The following is a 20416-nucleotide window of genomic DNA, read 5'->3' as shown; positions in this document are numbered from 1 at the left end:
CTTGACATAATACTGGGCTTTTTTTTGATGGGCCTGCTCAGTCTGTGAAGTCTGGGAGAGAGCCCAGCTTGTATTCCATTAATGAGTCACTTTGTCACCTCCATTTAGTCAGCAATCGCTTCTTTGTGTCATTATGGTATCTGTGACCTGCTAGAAAGGGCCACTGATATAAGCTGTATCTAACAACTGCAGCTTCATTGTTTTATATTTTTGATGGATTTGTGTGCTCAGATACATGTGTAATTTGCTTGAGTACCTCCACTTTTTTGAGTTATATTTGTTTGCCTAAAGGTCACCTGCACTGCATTATTTTTGTAGGATGTATGCTGCGATTTGTACTTAGTTTCTTTGAATTAGAATTTTTCTGAATGGTGGGGAGATGAGAATTTTTATCTCCATGTTATATATACTTTATAAATAAAGGCTTTTTTGATCTATCTGTGCATAGCATATATGGAGCATTTCATAATGAAGTTTTACACTTCCTCCTCCATTTTGAATTAAGTTTAGCATCACAGTGTAGTTCTGTAAATCAGAAAGTTCACTTAGATTTAGATGGAGTTTGTGTTTAATTTTGCACTTGGGATATTTATGTTTTATTTCTGGTAAGATTCACATGGTGGGTGGTTTAATGTGAGACAGTAAGCAGATACGTCAGCACCATAAAATCAAGGGTGCAGTATTTTCTGAATTTTCTGCTCCTAAGTGCAGACACGTCTGATGTGTGCACAACTTTGAGGAAGATGTTAAGATTTTGATTTGGCTTATTTTGACTTAGCAACTGGATATAATGTGTAATTTCTTAGTTGTCTTGGGCATATATATCTGCTTCTTAAGGAGATTATCTTTGCAGTTGCACTTTTCCTTTCAGGCCTACTTGTAGTTTCTGTCATCTCTTTCATCTTCAAGGAGAGAGGAATTGAGAAAAAAACCAAAAATACTTTATTTTTTTTAAAAAACACTTCTCTTGTGCTTATGAAGTGTCTTGCCTGGAAGCGGTCCTGGCTCTGAGCTGACTGTTTTCTCCAAGAGGTCCATTCTGCATGTGGTTGCCTTGCTGTTCTCATCAGCAGAAAAGGAACAGTGAGATTTGGGAAGGTGGTGATGGCCAGGCAGGAAGCACACCCTGACTTCCTGCCTGCCCATCTCCCTCTGGCTGAGGAAGAGAAGTTACTGGGGGACACCCAGGGCACCCAGAGGTTGAATCCAGCTGTTTCCAGAGCCCACTCAGTGATTCCAGGTTTTGGACACCTCCTCCTCTCTACACCAACCCCAAGTGTGTCAGGCATAGTGAAGAGGTGGCCCATACCTGCAGGCATGGGAAATGCCTCTTGGATCCCTTCTCTCAGGCTTGTATGTAGTCACTTGTAAAACAATTCAGTTACCAGAGAAGCCAGGAAAACCCTTTGTAAATCTCTGCTAAAATGGCAGGTCAGTTCCTGTCTGGAGTGGCCTTATGTGCTGTGGGGGGCAAGAAAGACATAGAGTTTGAAGACCCAGGAATGGATGCTTTAGGGAAGAATATGTATTATCATATATCTTTTTTTTTTTTTTTTTCCTTCCAAGGTACTAGCATGCTGGAACTCCATAAAAGAAACATTAATTATAAGGTCACTGGTATTTCCTCTTGTGGCCCTATCAAAGTGAAGCATGGAAGAAAGCAGGGAGGAAGGGGCTATAAATGTCAGTTTTGTGGCAAAAGGTTCGAAGAGGCTTCATGAGTCAGCAAGTGTAGTCTAGCATTGTTACAGTCAATTGTGCCAGGTATTCACCTGCATTAATTCATTCAGCACTGTCTTAAAATCTTTTTTCTTCCCTGCCTTCCTTGGGAGTTAATGCTGTTTAAAGGCTTTCTTTTTGCTCTCTTGACTGATTGGGACAGTTGAAGGTTTTTACTTTCCAAAGAGTACTCGTTGGTTTATATCCTCATTTTCTTCTGCCTTTTACTTTAGTGTAAACGTGTGGTTTATTTCATGGGGCTTTTTAAAGGTGTTCTTCTAAGTTAAAAAAATCAAAAAAGGAAACACTGATACCAGAAAACCTGTATTGAGTGTTTTGAAATTCGAGGTGTTTCTCTGCCTTAGATAACCTGTCACAGGTATGTTCTCTGCCAGTCAATGTAGTGTTAGCTGAAGCAGAAAGTGATAATGCGCTGCTGGCTGTAGAGGAAAGATAAAATTTACTGTTTTGAGTGGCTGTGCTCAAGCCACTGGGCTGCCCTTCCCAGCCACTGATGCAGATCCTTGTGTACTGGTGCAGCTGGTGGTGGCACAGTTAGCAGGAAAGCAGAGGACACAGCAAGGTGATTGATCATGTGCATAACAGGTAATAGGCTTCAACAACCCATTGTCTTCACTCTCTCCCACTCTTAGAACTTCTTCAAAGTGTAGCAGTCAAGATGTAACCTGATGAAAAGTGAAGAAATGGAGAAAATGACTACATGTTGTGGCAGATGGATCATTTCTGCCTTGGAATGGGAGTTCTTGAGGGATGAAAAGGTTGGCCTCTGCTCTCTGGATCCCTTATGAGCAGCAAAGTTCAAACGGACTTTGCCTTGAATCCTCTCTGCAGAAACATGCAGGTGGCACAAGGCCAATATAAATAAATTGCACCTGACTCTGTAAGGCCAGTATAAATAAATTGCACCTGACTCTGTAAGTGCCTCTTTGTGTTTTTACAAAGTGGGATAATATGAACAGTCAGCATTACAAGCTCAATGAATGGTATTCCCATTATAAATGTTTCCTGACCCTATGAGTCTCCTCTGGGGAAAGATCAGGGAGAGGCGGGGCAGAAAGGGACAAGGAAAAAGGTCTGTATCAATTCCCAGCTCCTGCTGGGAAGCTCAGTGGAAAGCTGATATTACTCATTCTCCAGGAAGAAAATCATTGCAGATTCTGGTTTCTTTTTGAAAAGAAAGTAGGCTACCTGACACATTGATACACTCCCTTAATTCCTAAGGGAAGTATTGTCTCTCAGTGTAGTGGTAACAGTCAATCTTTGTACAATATTGTTTCAGAAATACCTGTGCAACTTATAACCAGCTATTTTGAGCATGGTCAAGTTAGGTTCATGAACGTCTCTTTCCTTTTGGAAGCACAAAAGCTACATTTGATGATACTGAAGAGCACTGACCGTGATTTTGTTGAACTACTCGGGCATTCCAGAGACAATCTTGTCACTTTTTCACCAATTATAGGAAGACCACAAGAGGTTAAATTGTTAGTTACGTCTGTCTCATGAGTGCATCACGTGTTGCCTGACTGTTCTTCTTTAAAACCTGAACCTTCTGAAGCATCTCAGCGTCTTCCTAATGAAGACTTTTGGCAATGTCATGCAGCTGGTTGACCTCAGTATATTCCAGACGTGGGCTTGCACTTGGCAGAGAGGGAAGTAATGTAACAGACACTATCTGATTTGATTTCATTTATGTCATGAATTCATGAACTGTTGGTCAGCTATTTTTTTCTAATGTGGAAATTATGAACCAAGTAATCTCTTGCAAAGCTGTTTTTTTCACCTACTTAAATGATCCTTAAAGCAATGCATGATAAGGAGAGAGTAGCAAAAATACTCTGAGCATAGCAACTGTGATTTAGCACTGCTGTCTTTGGGTAAGTCTGCCTCACTGAGGAGGTCTCCTGAAGCAAAGCTTTTCATCCTTAGGGATTAAACAGGTTTTAAAATGAGTATGTGCATCAAGTGACTGATGTACCTCCAAAGGGAAGCTAAAAAATTCAGCTTTGTCTACTGGCTCTTGTAAAGCTGCCAGTTTAATTACCACATATTAAGCTAATTCATACAACCCAGATTTTCCTGTGTGTCCCTTACTGTGGAGTTAATCTGTGACAATTGCTATAGAAAAACAAAATAATTGTTGCTCAAATCTTGTCCTTAACTGCTTTTTTAAGCCATTAGCTTTCTTCTGGCCTCACAGTGCCACAGAGCATGGCCTTGGAACCTCCTTTCTTTGAATTCTTACGTTTGACCCCTTTGAGCAGAAGCCCATATTTTCACCACAGGAAATACAGGTCTGCTCTATTCAGATGAATTGTTTTTAGAAAGTGTGGAGTTATCAGCATTGTGGTTTGGTTCAGCCAGGTAGCCCTCCAAGGCACACAGCTGCTGAGTTCAAAAAGTGTTGTTGAAATGTCAAAATCTAAGCTTTTGGAGACTGGTGTTTTTGGGACAGTTATCCCACTGAAATCTTCTGCCATGTGCCAGAAGATTTCTCATACTGGCCCAGTTCTACATTTTGTCATTCAGAGCTGGCCACTTTTTTGTTTCTGTGCTTGGATAAATCCTGTCAGGAGTGGCTCAGGGATGCCTACAGATATAGATATATCTGTTTTGGTTTCCAAATCATAGAGGAGAGTCCTCATTTCCCTGTATAGACAGCAGGCAACTGAAAAATTTCTATTGCAATGGATATGTGGAAGTTTATATAACAAAGAATAGAAAAAGCTGTACTGTCTATATCTGGATTTTTTTTTTCTTTTTTTTAGTAATATCTATAATCTGGTCTTCTAGAGACAAATTAATCATCCAGACTTAGTCTGTGAAAACTAGCACAACACAATATATCCTGCTTTGCCATAAGAGAAGTTTGTTCTATTTTTTCTCAAATTATATTTGATACAGTCCATAGTTAGTAAGGTGTATTAGGATTATCTCTTGTGTTGGGAGTGTTCAGTTGGGAGAGGCAGAGCTGGGAAGCAAGGATTTTCCTGGCTGCTGACTGATAGATCTGGTTCTGTCCCAAATCTTGAGTTGGCAGAAGTAGATACTGTAGCAGATCTAGGGATTTTATAAAAGGAGCTTTTCAGGAAAGTGTTTGTTATGTTTTGAGGGGTTGGTATTTTGGCATTTTTTAAGTTAGACCTGTGAAAGCAGCACAGAGGAAAAAAAAAAACAAAACAAAAACCAAAACAAAACAAAAAAAAACAAAACCAGAAGGGAATGGAAATAAACTTAGAGTAACACTTGCTGCAGTCTCTCAACTGGTGGTGGTTTAGGAATGGTATTCCTCAATTTAGTGTTCCCACTGAAGCACTTCAAAACATGCACCACTCCCACGTCCATTACACCAGGCTGGAGAGGGGATTTGGAGGCACAAATGGTAAGAATCATGGATCAAGAAAAGAAGAATTTACTGGAAGCAGCAGTGAAATAAGAAAAACAAAGAGTAAGAGCTACAATATCAGTAACGGAACCAGTGCTACCCGACCACTGGCTTCACGCCACAATTACCTGACCAGAAGAGAGCCCTTCCTCCCACTCAGAAAATTTTGTGAGCTGGTACAGAATAACCTCTGGGTCCTAGCCATGCTCCCTCTTGGCTACTGCAAAAATTAATCCTGTCCTGGCTGGAATCAGAACATTGGTTAATAACAAAGGCATGCTGTAGGTGCCTCAAGTGTTTTGAATAATTGCAACTTCAAGTCACCAGGTTAAACTGATAGTATTCCACACTATTGTCAGCATGTGGGATCTTTTGGAGTCCCTTTCTGAGAAGTATGAGTACATGGAGATCTTGCAGGAAGAGAAATGAATGGATGGCTTTCTTCTTCTGGTATAAAGGGAGAGGTTGGGGGTTTCTTTCCCTTTGGTAACTGTTTTCTACGCTGTTTTCTTTTCTTTACAGGTTAGTATTGCTTGCCCTGAAAGGATGGAGCCGATCACAAAGGTGTCTCATATTCCACCAAGTCGATGGGCTCTAGTGTGTAGCTTGTGCAAACTGAAAACTGGTGCTTGCATTCAGGTACGTGCTTATCTCATAGTGACTCTGCAGAGATGAATTTGTCAGAAGGGCAATTTTGGTTTTGCATTTTGTTCCTCCTCTGTTCAGAGATGCTTTACAATGGAGGTGACTGTTGGATATATTATTGGATATATTGTCTGCTTCTTCACAGCCATTTGCTATCACATTAGCTGACTAGACAGATGAATTAGTCTGGGTTGCCGTTTTTTGAATAAGGCTGAGGTGTTTAAGAGCCAGTTCTATGTGTATCAAAGATTAACAGAAAACTTCCACTGAACACTTTGCAAACAAGAAAATACTATATTGGGTAATACCAACTTCAAAGTGATCAATATTTTTAAGAATGTGTAGGAAATTGGTTTTGTCAGGGATGGATTTTCATGTGGTTGATGTAGTTATGTCCCTTTTTTCTAGTCTGCTGCTACTGTTAGTAACTGAGGCTTTTTGTTTTACTTTGTCTGCAGTGCTCCGTGAAAAGCTGCATTACTGCCTTTCATGTCACCTGTGCCTTTGAGCATAGCTTAGAGATGAAGACTATCCTGGATGATGGGGATGAGGTCAAGTTCAAGTCGTACTGTCTAAAGCACAGCAAGAACAAACAGAATTTGCTGCCTGATGTTGAGGAGCACCCCAAGAGTGTGTCAGAACAGAAGCAAACAGAGAGTGAGAAAACGAGCCTGCGAGCCCAAAAACTCAGAGAGCTGGAAGAAGAGTTTTACTCACTAGTAAAAGTAGAGGATGTTGCAGCAGAGCTGGGCCTTCCAAAACTTGCTGTAGACTTCATCTACAATTACTGGAAATTAAAGCGGAAAAGTAACTTTAACAAACCATTGTTTCCTCCCAAGGAGGATGAAGAAAATGGCTTAGTGCAGCCAAAAGAAGATAGCATTCATACTCGCATGAGGATGTTCATGCATTTAAGGCAGGACCTAGAGAGGGTAAGAATTAACTTGTAAAGTTTTGAAAAACTGTTTGCAGGTGAGCAAGGTCTTTCTTTGTGGATGAAAGTGAAAATGGGGAAAGCAAAGTGAGGTGATTTTAAAAATAATAATTTAAAAAATACAAAAAGTAAGGCCTTCAACTCCAGTCTTTTGATATGATGCACTGCCTGCTGCAGAAGCTTTCAGGAGCTGCCTCTCTCAGTCCAGTGAAAGACCCAAGGTGAAAGCAGTGCTTCCTGACTTGCTTAAAGGTTATTCCTTTATGTATTTTAAGATGCATATTTATATGCACAATGGACATGTTTGGTAATTGACTCTATAACTTCAGCTTCAGTTGAGTAAATGTTTAAAAAATAAAGAAATTTATTTGACCCACTGTAGTAGTAGGTAGTAATACAAATTAAATGAGAAAAAATATGTTACTTTTATTAAACAAAAAATAAGAGTAAGGCTTGTTACCTCTTGGAGGCTGCCCATTAGGTTGGCCCGTTGGATATGGGTCACCTGCAATTTTCAAGTGCTTAGAGGTAGGTAGGGAATGTAAAAAAGGTAGTAAAATAGATGTGATGAGGAGAGGGGAAGTAAAAGCAGAAGAGAGGTAATAGTGTTGTAAGAAAAGGGGAAACAATACTGGGGAGAGAACAACATTAAAATACAGGATGATTGTTGGAGCCAGGATTTGCGCTTGTCAGTGAAACTGTTGTCTTTAATCTATCCTAGTCAATCTCAGATCTTTTCCAGGACTGCTTTAGATATGGCAACTTACTTTAAGAAAAAATATAAAACCCATAACATGCCTCAGATGGAGGGTTGGTACTTGAGGGTGGCTTTTTTTTATTTTTCAAGAGACCATGTAAAGCTTTTTGTTTGGTAAATGTTTGGTTTGCACCAAATATTGTTGATATAATTTTTCTGAGTAGAGGTGATTCATAATTTGAAATGCCTGTTTCCAAGTTTATGAACATCTTGTACTGCAAGATATTCTGATATATCTTGTGATAAATATAAATGTGGGAATCTTGGAATTTTGTTTCTAGGTAAAGAGATTCCGGTTTTGAACAGATGGAACTGAGTGCTGGGGAAAGTATGTTTGGCAGATACCTTTCAACCAGCTCCTATGCTGTTTCTGTGATTTGAAAGCACCTTTAGGTGTTTATCAAGAACTTTTAGTGTCTCTTCTTTATTGCCTTAGGTGAAAATGTTGCTGTTAACTCAAACAAGTATAATTATGTGCAACTAAATCAGAATGGTTTGAGTTGGAAGGGACCTTAAAGACTCTCTAGTTCCAACACTCCTGCCATGGACAGGGACGCCTTCCACGAGACCAGGTTGCTCAAAGCCCCATCCACACTTTAGGGATGGGGTCTCCACAACTTCTCTGGGCAACCTGTTGCAGTGTCTCACTTTAACAATGTCTTCCTTATGCCCAGTGTAAACTTACCCTCCTTCAGTTAAAAAACATTATCTCTTTTTCTGTCACTACAGGCTCTGATATCTCTGTCTTTCTCATAATCCCTTTTCATATAAGGAAAAACTGCAGTGAGAGCTCTCCAGAGCCTTCTCTTTTCAGGCTGAACATTTTTTTAATAGTTAAGTACGTTCAGTAATATTCACAAGAACTTTACCAAGGGATTTTGCATGTAATGTTATTGATACACTTTTTAAACTATGTCTGGATTTATTTTCTTATTGCCTTTTATGTCTCCTGTTATTTCTCTGTAGGTAAGAAATCTCTGCTACATGGTAAGTAGGAGAGAGAAACTGAAGTTGTCCCACAGTAAAGTCCATGAACAGGTCTTCAACTTGCATGTCCAACTCATTAATCAGGAAATTGCTGCAGGTAATCATATAAATACAAAATATTTATAAATCGTACCTGTATTTAAACTAAAGCAGTGTATTCTCTTTATGTTCCTCGTTAGTGCTTTAACATGTAAAATTGCCTTTTAGAATTTTCTTCAAGTCATATAGTCAATCAAAGTAGCAACACAGAGGATTCTATAATTGCTTAAAATACTTACTTGAATATTTCTTTATTTTATGGCAGTTTCTGGTATATGCCTATTGCTTATCACTGTGACATCCAGACAGCAGAAATGAACTGGTGCTGATCTCTAGGTTTTTGTGCTGTTTTGGCTGCTGCACTGTGTGGCACTGGTTCCCCACAGCAAGCTCTACCCTGCTGGTTGGTTCTCCAGCTGGGAAGGCTTTTTTGCTTGCTGTCACCAATTGGTTCCTTCAGGCAAGAGAGTGACTGATGGGAATTGCTGCTTTTCTCATGTGCCTTGTGCACGTCATGAGCAGCGCAGATTTCTTAGCTTGCCATCTACATTTGCTCTCCTTCCTTCAAAAAGAGTTTAAGTACTCTGGGTATTAATAAGGACTAGTAACTCTTTGGGAATGCTGAGGTGCCAAACCCCACTCGCCCCTTTGCATTTACAGCAACTTTTTAAAATAAGGAAAACAGCATTTGGAAAGAGGAAGAGCCTATGCATACCAGTGTAGTTACTGGGATTTTTTTTTAATAGGAAAGACAGCTATTTTTTTGTGTGAAATTAAGATCTCTCTCGTCTTTCAAGATACATACTTCACCAGTGAAGTCTTAGTGCTTTTTTTCTCTGACCCTAAACCATTGATAGGTTTTGTTAGTAAGGTGTTTTGTTTTTTTTTTAACTGTTTTAGATCAGACTAGTACTTCATGGAAGCAGTGGCACTCTGAATCTTCTTGCTTTTGTGTAAATGCATTTTATTAGAAATGTCTACTGAGTTTATTTAATGTCTTTACAAATTCAAATGGTTTTTTAATACTTATAATAATAGCTTGATACTCGCAATGGGTGCTGTATACGTGTATTACCATGAACAACTCGTATGTTGAGGTAAAAAGACTTTTAAAGCTTAGAGAATTTTATAGTACAAAGCAGAGAGTTGAATTAAGTCCAAAATGAAACTCAGTTTGAAGCATTGTTTTTTCTTCATCCAAAACGGAATATGAACCTTTTTTACAGCTTTGTTGGAACAACTTCAGTCGTATCTCAAAACTGGTTCAATTCACTGGCTTAAAGCCCTGTAAAAAGAGCACATTGTTGCTTTTAATGGAAATATTTAAATGCTTACCTAAATTCCAAAGCAGTGGATAATTTGGAACACTTAGGTTATCCCAACTTCTCCTTAGTGTCCTGAAGTAATTTCACACTAATTATTTGCAAATGCTTCTTACTGCATGACTGTATAATGGACTATAAAACTTGTTACGGGTGACAAAAGAAATAATGCTTTTTAAAAAAACCTTTTTTCTTTTTCTTCTGCTTCCTTGCCTCTTTCTCCTGTAGGCCATACCCTGACAAGTGCACTAGAGAACACACTGTTCTACCCACCTCCCAGGATCACCCTGAAGTTAAAAATGCCCAAATCAGCATTGGGAGACTGCAAAAATAACTCGCTGAAGCCTGGCAACAGGCCGCTTTCTCCTGACAACAACAGCACTGTTTACAGCAAACGGAGTGTGCCAATGTCAAAAGAATCGTTTGAAATTAAAGCAAAATCTTATGCCAGGTATCAGCATGACAGCAGAAGTAATGGGTTGCTGGCAGGGATCGGCAAGCCTCGGAGCGAGGCAAAGGATTCTGGCCCCACACAGCTGATGGAATTTCACCGGAGCCAGCCTTCCGGGAAGCCTTTAGCGCTCCAGGCTGCTTTGCATGGACAGTCTTCCATTGGGAATGGGCGGGTGCAGCAGGAGAACTCCAGGCTGGTGTCCAAATCCAATGGTCTGATGGGCAGGGCTGGAGATGTGAGCCAGAGAGACAGCTCCAGCCAGACATCCTATGAACAGGAGTCTGTGCTCACAGCTCACTTGGCCAGCCAGAGTGGATTCCGAAAATCCACCATAGAACATTTCAGCCGGTCCTTTAAAGAGGCTACCAACAGTCTGGTGAGGACCACGGAAGATCTGCGGTGCTGTGAAAAGCCAACGAGAAGACTTGCAACAAAAGATCGCTTGTGGAGCAAGCAGACACTTGAAGGTGCTCCATACCAGGACAACGATGGGTACTGTCCTGACTTAGAGCTTAGTGACTCTGAAGCAGAAAGTGATGAAAACAAAGAGCAAGTGAGGTTAAGACGAAGTAGCTCAGAGAGAGAAAGCCCAAGTAAGGACTTTGGAAGAGACTGTCACAATAGAAACAAAAAGAATATGATATCTCACAGTTCGGTACAAAGGTGATTAGAAGCCCCCACGGGGTAATTCAGCCTTTATGTATTCCAGTGTACCAGTGCAAAGCTCAGCATCAAAAGGTTCCAGAAAATAGTCTAGGACCTATTTAGGAAGAGCTGCAGTAGGGGATGGGGGAGGGAAGAGAAATCAGAGTAGTTTTTTTCAACTGTGAATTGGTTTGCAGTCTTTGCAAGGTTAGCTCAGTTATCCACAAAGTCAAGTGGAAATTGTGTGTTTTATCAAAGGGTAACATCTGGGAGAGCACAAAGCAGTTGTGCATGCATGCAGAAATTCAGGAAACCGCTTCCCCTTTGCCGGCTTAAGTGCAAGGCACCATGTTCATGTGGAGGCAGTCTCGTGGTGGTGGACAGGTTTTGAAGAAGTCCTTGCATTGCTCTAACGTGTAGCAAGAGACTGCAAACTGTTGTTACGGCACCTGCAGTATGGCTTTGATCCAGCAATGCACTTGCGGATGTGTTAGGAAGTTAAGCACGTGAAAAGTCCTGCTGGTTTCCCCCGGGAACATTTGTGCTCAGATATCCGAGCACATGCCAGTGTGCTCTGCTGGATCAGGCCCAAAGTGACTACTAAGTGATGATCCCCTTCTGCAGGAGGCTTTGAACTGCAGTGGCCTTTGCAGGCTCCCTGCGGAGGGCGGAAGCAGGCATTGCTGGCGCTGCCAAACTCGCTGACCTCTAGACGTGCCCCCATTCCCTGCTTTTGCTGAAGGTTGTGTTTCTCTTCACAATAATTCGCTTATTTTGTAAATATACAACTTCTAGTACTTCAGTTTTTTTAATCTCTGTACATAGATGCTTGTTGTGGGATGCACTTGTAAATATTTTACCCAGCTAACAAGTACAGATGGCTAATTTTGTGGATAGTGTTTACAAAAGTAGATGTACTACTTCAAAGAAAAATGCTATTTGACACTTACATTTAGGCAATCACCGGTGATGCCAGGTTCCTCTTGAAACTGAGATTTCATATCCAGAGGTGTTTTTACCTGGTATTTTTGAAGTCAGCTGAATTATTTTTTTCAGGTGCAAATTTTCGACCCTAGTTGCCTGAACACAGGCATAGGAGTTTTCTGGCATCTAGGTCTGTAAAATTTTAGCCAGTCATCATTTAGAGTATGATGGTTTAATTAAAAATGGTTTTTTTAATTGCTGAAAATCTACTATTTTATTACGCTGCTTTTGAACCTCTGGATCAGTTGCTGTTTCCCAGTGTAACACATTTTTTGTACGTCCTTTAAAATCAGTAGTTGTTAAATAGTGATTAAATTTCAGCCAGTACTGTCTGAGGAGTAGAGAAAGGAATTAATTCCTTTCTGTTTGTTTCAAAGACAGGGGATTTTTGTTTGAATGCAAACTAACTTCTTGTTTTACAGATGGTGTTGTGTTAATCAACAAAGCCACTGCACTACTTTTGTCTGAAATGCTGTACATTTCATAAACATGCAACATCCTCTGTCCCCACATCACTGGCTGGAATGATCCGTAGGTTGTGTAGGGCACGTTGTACAGCTCTGTTGATGGTTCAGTTTTGTCTACAAACAAAAAGGTGTTCCCCACACAGCGTGAAGATGACTATGCAGGATCTGAACAGCAACTCGGTTTTGCTTCATAGTTTTAATTTATTGCTTTTAGGTTGGGAAATGGCAACGACACTTTCAGATTTGTTTTAAACTTTGAAATCTCCCTAGTTGCAATAGGACTAGCAGGTCAGGGGCTGAAGGACTCTTCAGTAGTGAAATAATATTAAAAAAATTATACTTGGCCAATCTGCTCTGTTTGCTTCATGCATATTAATTTTTTTTTACTTCTTAATTTTATGTATATTTGTGTAATTGATCTTTCTAGAGCTGTATCTTCAAAATTATTTCTTTTGGTGTAAATATGCATTTTAGGTTTCCACATATTTTATTTTTATGGGAAATGCTTTGTGTTCTAAGCCATGGGTCATTCAGAATAAGTAAACAAATGTCTGTTCATTTGTATTCTGGTTCTGATTCTCTTAGTTCTCCTTCAATATTTATTAGTAATCCTCTCTCACTGGTCATGAAATTTTATGAAGTTTTTATTTGGAACACTTATCTGGGCGGTCAGCAAAGTGTTCATGTTATATTGTGGCTGGAAGCATATGACAGAAGAGAGGGAAAATGGTGCTTCAGCAAAACTCAGCGTTTCTGCTCTTCTAGGGTTATCAATTCAGTTGTTTCCAGTCTGGGCAATGGTTTTGCTAATTTTTACATTATTTTAATAGACATATGAAGGAGCCCTTGGTTATGTAGTTCTCAAGTATTGTCCCCAAAGTGCATTTGCTAGTTTTTATTGTGCGTTCGGTGGCTAACTGTTTGAAGTATTACCTCTTAACCTTATTTGTCAATTTTTTGTTGTGTTTTTGCATTTTGTTTTATATATATAAATATATATATATTCAATTTTCCAAGATGGACTCGGTCTTTTTCAGATGTCCCCTTTTTACAAGTACTTTTTCATTAAATTATGAAACTGCTAACAATATTTTCATTTGTTGTGATTTATTCAGACCCTCTCTATCTGGCAGGTTGTAAAACTCATGAGTACTGTGTCTATCAGGAGTAAATTATTTCTGCAGATTTAGCAATACTTTAACAAGTTAAGTATCCAGGAAAACCCTTCCCCTTCAGCCTCCCAAAAGTCGCTGAGCACTAATTTGCTATGTATAGCAAATAGTGCAAGCCTGGCTTTTGTTTCTGCCTAGCTGAGTAAGTGTAACAGACCATTTGCTGCCCTGGCCTCCCTTTTCAATGTATTTGCTTATGCTGTAGTATGGCTGGTTTTCCCTGGTCGGACAAAGTTAGAGAGGAAGAGCCGTAGCCAGGCCTTCTGTCTGATCCCTCTTCTTGTACCCTGCAGGCGTGCGCAGCTGAACGCACCAGTCTGCCTGCAAAGTGGGCAGGGTTCCTGAGTGATGTCGGCTTCATGTCGCTTTTACCCGACCTTCTGCTGAATTCCCCGTGCTCCCACAGGCTGGTGCGGTCAGGTACCTTGCTGGCACAGAGGAGCTGCTCCCTGGGCTAGAGCAGGGAAGAAGGGAAAATGAGAAGGTGGAGGGATAGGTGCTGGGCTAGCTGCACACCTGATCCTTTAGCATCCCTGCTGCTGTGACTGGCTCTGCAGCTGGCAGCCTTCAAGAAGGATGAGATTTGCCATGTGGGTGTTGCAGGCAGCAGTGACCCTCCTGCCTGCTATGGCTCTGACAGCAGCAGAGTGAATCAGAGCTGGGCAGCCAACAACACGCTTGTGGACTGGCTTAAGGACTGGAGTGACTGAGCATGTGGCCCCAGGCAGGTTGGAACTTCAGCTAGAGAAATCTTGGATGAAATGGAGCCCAAACCCCTCAGCTGAAAAGCAAAGAGGAGGTAAAAAAAGGGGAAAAGGCAGTAAAGGTGCAGACAGAAGGGAAGAAAGAACAGCTCTAGGAAGAAGCAGTAACTGTTGGACTGTCAGTTGTTTTTCAGGACCAGGATTTGTTCTTCCCTAAAGGCATCTTGCAACATATACCAGCAACAGACTTCCTTGTTGTGACTTGCTGATTGGTGGCTTCTAATTCCCTCCCACATCCAGCTTGTGGCTGGGATGTGGGAAAGACAGAGCCAAGGAAGGCGATTGGTGTCCCCATTAATTTGGAAACAGCTACTATTGGCTTGTAGAGTCTTTTCAAATAACTAAGTGTGCTTACTTGATAACATGGGCCAAGGACTAAAGGTGCTGCACAGTGGTTCTGAGCACCATGATTTCTACATTTATATTTCTGCCCTAAAAAAATGTTTCTCATGTATAACTTGTGTATATCACTTGTGGAATGTTTTCTTTGCACCATGATTTGCACCAAAGGATTGAAGGAGAAATTACAAATGTTTGGCTATTAAATGTAAGCCTGAAACATTCCCTTGATTTTGCTGTGGTCACTCTGGTGACCTGGCCTGGATGTACAGGCTGTACTGCAGACTCATGGTGTGGATCTGACACCTGGGAGGGAACCAAAGCCTGCCTCTGTGAGCTGTGAAGATAATCCAGTGAAATCACTCATTCTGATCTTGGGAATTTGGATGATCCCAGTATTTGTGAAGGTTTAGCACTGCGGGGGAATTGACACATCTATTACATCTATTAAGAAAATATGCTTTTGAAGCGAATTAAAGAACAAAAGCTGCTTGCACAACCAGGGAGCTTGGCATGCAAGGGAAAAATACCGGGGAAGGGCAGAGATGGAAAACAATGGAGTGCCTCAATGCGCCTTCCTTAGGAAGAAGTGAAGACACACAGACTTCTGGGCTCTGATTTCATGAGAGATGCCTTGGTACTGCTGCTTCTGAACCTTCCTTTTACACCAGCTTCATGGCTGAACACTTTTGCCACTCCTGAGGTGAAACTCCACGGCATGTCCCTCTTGCAGAGATGATTCTGGGATAACTGCTGTCAGGCTGTGCTCCTAACCAAGTGAGTGCATCTGGTGGGATACAACAGGTGGATTAAAGTGACTGCAAGCACAGACTTCCGAAAGGAAATGGTACATAGCAGTTGGGTAAGTTGTTTGAAAATAGCGGATGTGCATGACTATTTCTGTTCCTCGAGTTCACCTCTCTGCAGAGAGCTTGGATAAATTTGTGTGACCACGTGGTTGTAGGAGAAGCAGCCCCGCATGTTTGCTCATTAATTTCCCTCCCTCTGTGTATGCAGATTCCAGATAATATTTATTTTTTCAGTAGGCTTATTTTGTCTGGGACAACCTCCTGGATCCACCTTGCCCTGCCCTTTCTCTGGGATTCTTCTTTTGTTTCAGGTTATGCAGACCCTTCCTGCCTTCCACTTCTTTTTCAGCAGACTTGGAGCTGGGTATCTGCCTCACCTTGGCTGCTTTATCTGATATACATTGTTTTAGATCTCTGGGTAGGTTCCATAATGACACCTTCATGGTTTCTTTTGGCTTAAACATTCTGAAGATATTTTTTTCTGGTTTCTGTTGTTCTTCCTTAGGTGCTGCCCCACCCACCGTATCCGGAGGAAAGAGCACTGGGGACAGGACACAAACTGTATTTTGACAGTTCCATAGCAGTTCCAGAGTTGTTCTGCTCATGAAGTTGGTGGGGCAGTGTCCTGAGGAAGAATTTAAAACTTAACAGCAACATGAAAGGAAAGGGCCATCATGAAATCTCCTGGTCATCTGAGACCTCTTGAGCTTATGACCGTCTTCAAGAGTAGTACCTATAAAAAGAAAAGGTGTTATATGCCGTTTAGGAAAATGCCTCTGGTTATACCTTGGGGGGAGCACAGGCCCTGGTGAGGGAATGAGTCATCTGAAGGGGAAAACCACCTCTGAACTAGCCCACCCACTTCACCTGAAATTGCAGTGTCTGCTTGCATTCCTTTGTAGTTCCTTATCTCAGAAGGGTAGTGCTGAGTTGTTTGGGAACCCCTGTCACTGGCATTTTAGGCTCCATTTGCATCTGGTTGAATGGAACCTGACCAAAGCGCTTCCCCTCCTTAGAACTGGCTCAGCTATTGTTCTGTTGTCCCCTCTAAAATGAAGTAGGGCATTGTTTCATCCTTCTCCTGATTAATCATTATACAACAAGCCAGACATCTCTCCTGGTTAAAGGAAGCACAGAGACTGAAAAGCTGAATGAGTGAGGCGATGCAGATACTAATAAGTTGTAGTTTACGCTTATTACAAATGGCTGGTACATAAACCAAACTCCTCAAATTGTCTGGTTGAACCTCTTAAATTAAAGCTCTGTGAAGTCACCCTAAATCTGCAGTTAATTTAAAATTTAATTTTGATTTGGCCAGAAGAAGGATTTGGATGCCTGTAAGCTGCAAACACTGAAAGCACTCACTGTTGCTGGATCAGTTATTTGAATGCAAGATGCTGCCTTTGCCTGAAGTCTCTGTTGCATGACCTCTGTTGTGACTATAATTTTGCAGCTGCTGTAGCACATATCAATGCTCTTTTTTTTTATCCTGAGGCAAGCAAAATGCAAATCCAGGTCACATGGGGTACAAAGACCAGAAAAGTAAGGCATTAATGAAAAATGTCTTGGCTGTGCTCCACTTAATGCTTTCTGAAGCACCCTGTTGCCCAGCTGCTCCCAGTACAGAGCGGATGTCTGGAGAGGCACAGGCTGGGAACTCAAGATTTGTGAGGCAGCTTCAGGCAGCAGAAACCTGAAATTATTGGTGCTCCCATTACAAGGAAGTTGGAGGTGTATGTGTGACAGTGTGAGGGTGTTCATGAAGCACTGGGAGACTGGCTGCAGTGGGAAGGGTCACACATTTAAGCATTGTATTCTTAAGTGAGAGATGTTTTTTCATGAGCCTGTGGCCTGTACAGAAGGAATTGTGCTGAAAGAAAACTGTGTAATAAACTGTAGTAAGTAAAGGGTAAGATTGTAATTTTTGTGAAAACTGTTTTTTTAAAGGCTAAATATTTCAATATTACTTCATGATGATCTGGTGCAATCCTTTGTAGAAAAGATTCCCTGTCTGAGATTCTTAATCCATTCTGCATTAACTTGTGTGACAGTGGTGTTAGAAAAATTAGTCAATGGGCACAAATCTGCTGGTGCCACCTTCTCCCAAGCAGATATTTTGCAAACAGGAAAAGGGAATACTTTGGCAAATGTTTTACTATGTTTAAATACGAAACTGTAATCATCCAGACTGGTAAACAATTGAAACTTTTCGGCAGTTTGATCTCTCTTGGAGTTACTTGTTGCTTGCTAAAAAATAAAATTTGATCTGGATACACAAGCCAATTCCAAGAACTATACTTGGCTGCAAAAAGTGCATGGCAGTGCCAACTCTTTCTTTCCAGTGAACTGATGGCAGTGACTGATTTCATGTTTCTACCTCTGCTCTTGCTCAGTGTTTTTTATTTGTCCCTCCCATCTGTGTACCCCCAAATACAATATTGTCTGCTAGTGGAGAATTGCCACATGCCCACTCTAGTTGCCCTTATGGATTTAATATGCTTGTAGTGAGGTAGTAGCTCTTTGGGTTCCAAAACCATTGGCACTGTCCTCACTCTCAGCTGTACCTTGCCCATCTGCTTCGGAGGCAGCTCTTGGGATTACAGACAGCTGATACACAGCATTTGCAAGAGCTCTGCCACCTTCAAGAAGGAAGGAGGACTCACAGTAGTAAGGAAGGAAAAAAGACAAGGATTGCTCTAAAGATGAAGAAACAGCAGGATCAAGCTCATACAAGAAGACAAGAACAACTACAACTTTCCAGGAATGAACATTAGTAAAATCCAGTCTCAATAGCACCTGAAATAGTCCAGCATCTCTTCTTGCCTACCGTCATTGAGGGTGGGGGGATTTTTCCAGCTCTATGGTGCTCTGGGCTGTTCTCCAGAGCTGCTGGGCGTTTCCTGACTGGCAAGAAGCGTAGTGGCTTCTGACAGGCTGAGGGAACCCACAGGCTGGGGGAGGGCTGTAACTTCACCCTACAAGGCATCCCAGATCATAGATCCCTCTTTGTGTTCTTTGTGGTTGTAGATAAGTAAGAATTCCACTTCCCTGCTCCCTCCTGCCATGTGGAATAAATGCTAAGCTACCAGCATGTCCTGTGGAAGCCACAGAGGTGCTGTTAGCTCCCTATCAGTCAGATTTGGCCACACAGTAGACTCTGTGGCTGCAGTGCAACAGTGGGAATTTCCCAGTGGGTAGGCACAAGGCAATACAATCTTTGGCAGCCACCTCTTCTGTGCTCTTCTCTCCCACAGAGAACTTGTACTGGCAGAAGACTTCATCTCATGCTCTCTGTGAAGGCACCCCACCATGGATTCCACCCTGCTCTACCTTTCAACAAGCTTGGATTAGCCATTACAGAGAAGACAAAGCAGGGGTGCTGTCCCTTGTAACTAGAGATCCAAGCTTCAAATACATGGCACAGAGTTTGTGTTGTAACCCAGTCTTACAGAAGCTGTTAATTTGCTCCTAAGGTGTGTGCCAGCACACAGCTTGTTTTGATGCCTCCAAACCATGCTGGCAAATGCTTAAGTCAGCAAGGAACAGAGACTGCTGAGGTGGGTTGAGGGTGTATCTCCTGTTGCTGCTGGATTCAGTAAGCTCTTGCATTGTAACCCAAAGGCCTTGTGTGCAAAAAGAATGGGAGAGCAGTAGATGTGGCTAAGCTTTGTAAGAAGCAATAATTGTTCTTCATTGTACTTAATGAACTCTTTGGTTCTTTGCAATTTTTAAAAAATTTTTTATTTCTGGATCTTCTTTCCATGTTGTGAAGTGTATGGAAAAAAGGAGAGATGTAGCACTTTTTTTCTGAATCTCTGTGTTGGTTGTTGCTAATAATTTGTTTGCCTCAGGTCTGAGATGAAATCCTGCTATTTGTTGTACATGCAGCAGTAGGACAGAAAGAGAAATTAATTCAATGCTCAGCACTGAAGGAATACCGTGGAATCCTATAAAACAGAAGTTTAACTGCTCAGATAAAGTGACAATAAGTTAATGAATATCATATCAGTACTCCATCAGAAGAAGCCTACATGTAACACATGTTGGTAAGGTCATGTAGCCCATGAACTTTCCAAAGATACCACTAATAGAAATAAATGTGACCAAGAGAAGCCAGGGCTGTGACCACCTGCTTTATGAATAAAGGCCACCAAATAATAATATTCAACCAGAGATAATTGCCAACATGAGGGTGTATAAGGAACAGATAAAATCTCCAGGAGGAGCTCCTAAAAGCCCCTGCTGGATGCTATGTAATCACTGGTGTTCAGTGCCCCTTGAATAATGGGGCTGCTACATTAGCCAGTGGGAAACCAGAGTCTGGATGGGGAAGAGGTAAGCTTTGGAGCAGCTGAGTTAATTCTGGTTTGTGGGAACACAGCAGCAAACCAGCTGTGCCTGAGTTCCCAGGTGGAGACACACAAGGCATGGAGCAGAGGGGCTGATCCCCTCTGGGGATCACCAACTCCAATTCAAAAGGCAGTATGTCATGGGATGCTGAAGAGGAGACCTGGGATAAAAAAAGTACCCACTGCTTTGAGACTTGAGGCCTGGGAGCTGTAGCAGCCTCAGAGACAAGGAGGCACAACAGACAACTGTACCTGCAAATTTTGTTGCCAGCTGTTTGCTTCGTGACTTTGGAAGCTTTTGAGACTAAACAGAATGGGGAGTAAAAGAGGAGAGGGCACGCTAAAGGCCTGGGATAGCTGGATGACCAAGGTGCTGCTGCAGGAGCTGTGAAGGATCCCTGGTGTTGGAAGTCAGGGCTAAGTCTCTGTGGTCACCTACTCCAGAGCAAGGAGGCAGGGAGAAACCAGGCATTCGGGGAATCGGCCTCTTCGGGGGCTGAGAAACTTGGCCACCGTGGTGGGAAAGCAAGCTCTTCTCCCTCTCTTCCCTCCCTGCAGCTCTTGGAAGGGGGTGCCGTGCCGCTGCTGCCCGGGCCGCCGCCCCGCTCTCCCGGCGCTGGCCCCGCG

The 20416-nt window shown here is 41.8% G+C and overlaps 1 protein-coding gene across 9 annotated transcripts in view; it reads left to right on the top strand.

Moving 5' to 3' along the window:
- The window catches only part of JADE3 (jade family PHD finger 3), a 64047-nt gene extending 50601 nt beyond the window's left edge, over positions 1-13446 (top strand). For all 9 annotated transcript variants that reach the window (XM_072932081.1, XM_030277507.4, XM_072932088.1 and 6 more), the window contains 4 exons: positions 5645-5761; positions 6226-6699; positions 8425-8542; positions 10035-13446. In XM_072932081.1, the coding sequence (XP_072788182.1) occupies positions 5645-5761; positions 6226-6699; positions 8425-8542; positions 10035-10927 (1602 nt within the window). In that variant the 3' untranslated portion in view covers positions 10928-13446. The remainder of the gene's footprint in view (positions 1-5644; positions 5762-6225; positions 6700-8424; positions 8543-10034) is intronic.
- The last annotated feature ends 6970 nt before the right edge of the window (positions 13447-20416 follow it).

This window comes from Taeniopygia guttata, chromosome 1, assembly GCF_048771995.1.
Source record: "Taeniopygia guttata chromosome 1, bTaeGut7.mat, whole genome shotgun sequence".
NCBI classification, from domain to species: Eukaryota; Metazoa; Chordata; class Aves; order Passeriformes; family Estrildidae; genus Taeniopygia; species Taeniopygia guttata.
The sequence above is the reverse complement of the archived record's forward strand: the minus strand, read 5'-3'. Positions and strand labels throughout refer to the sequence as shown.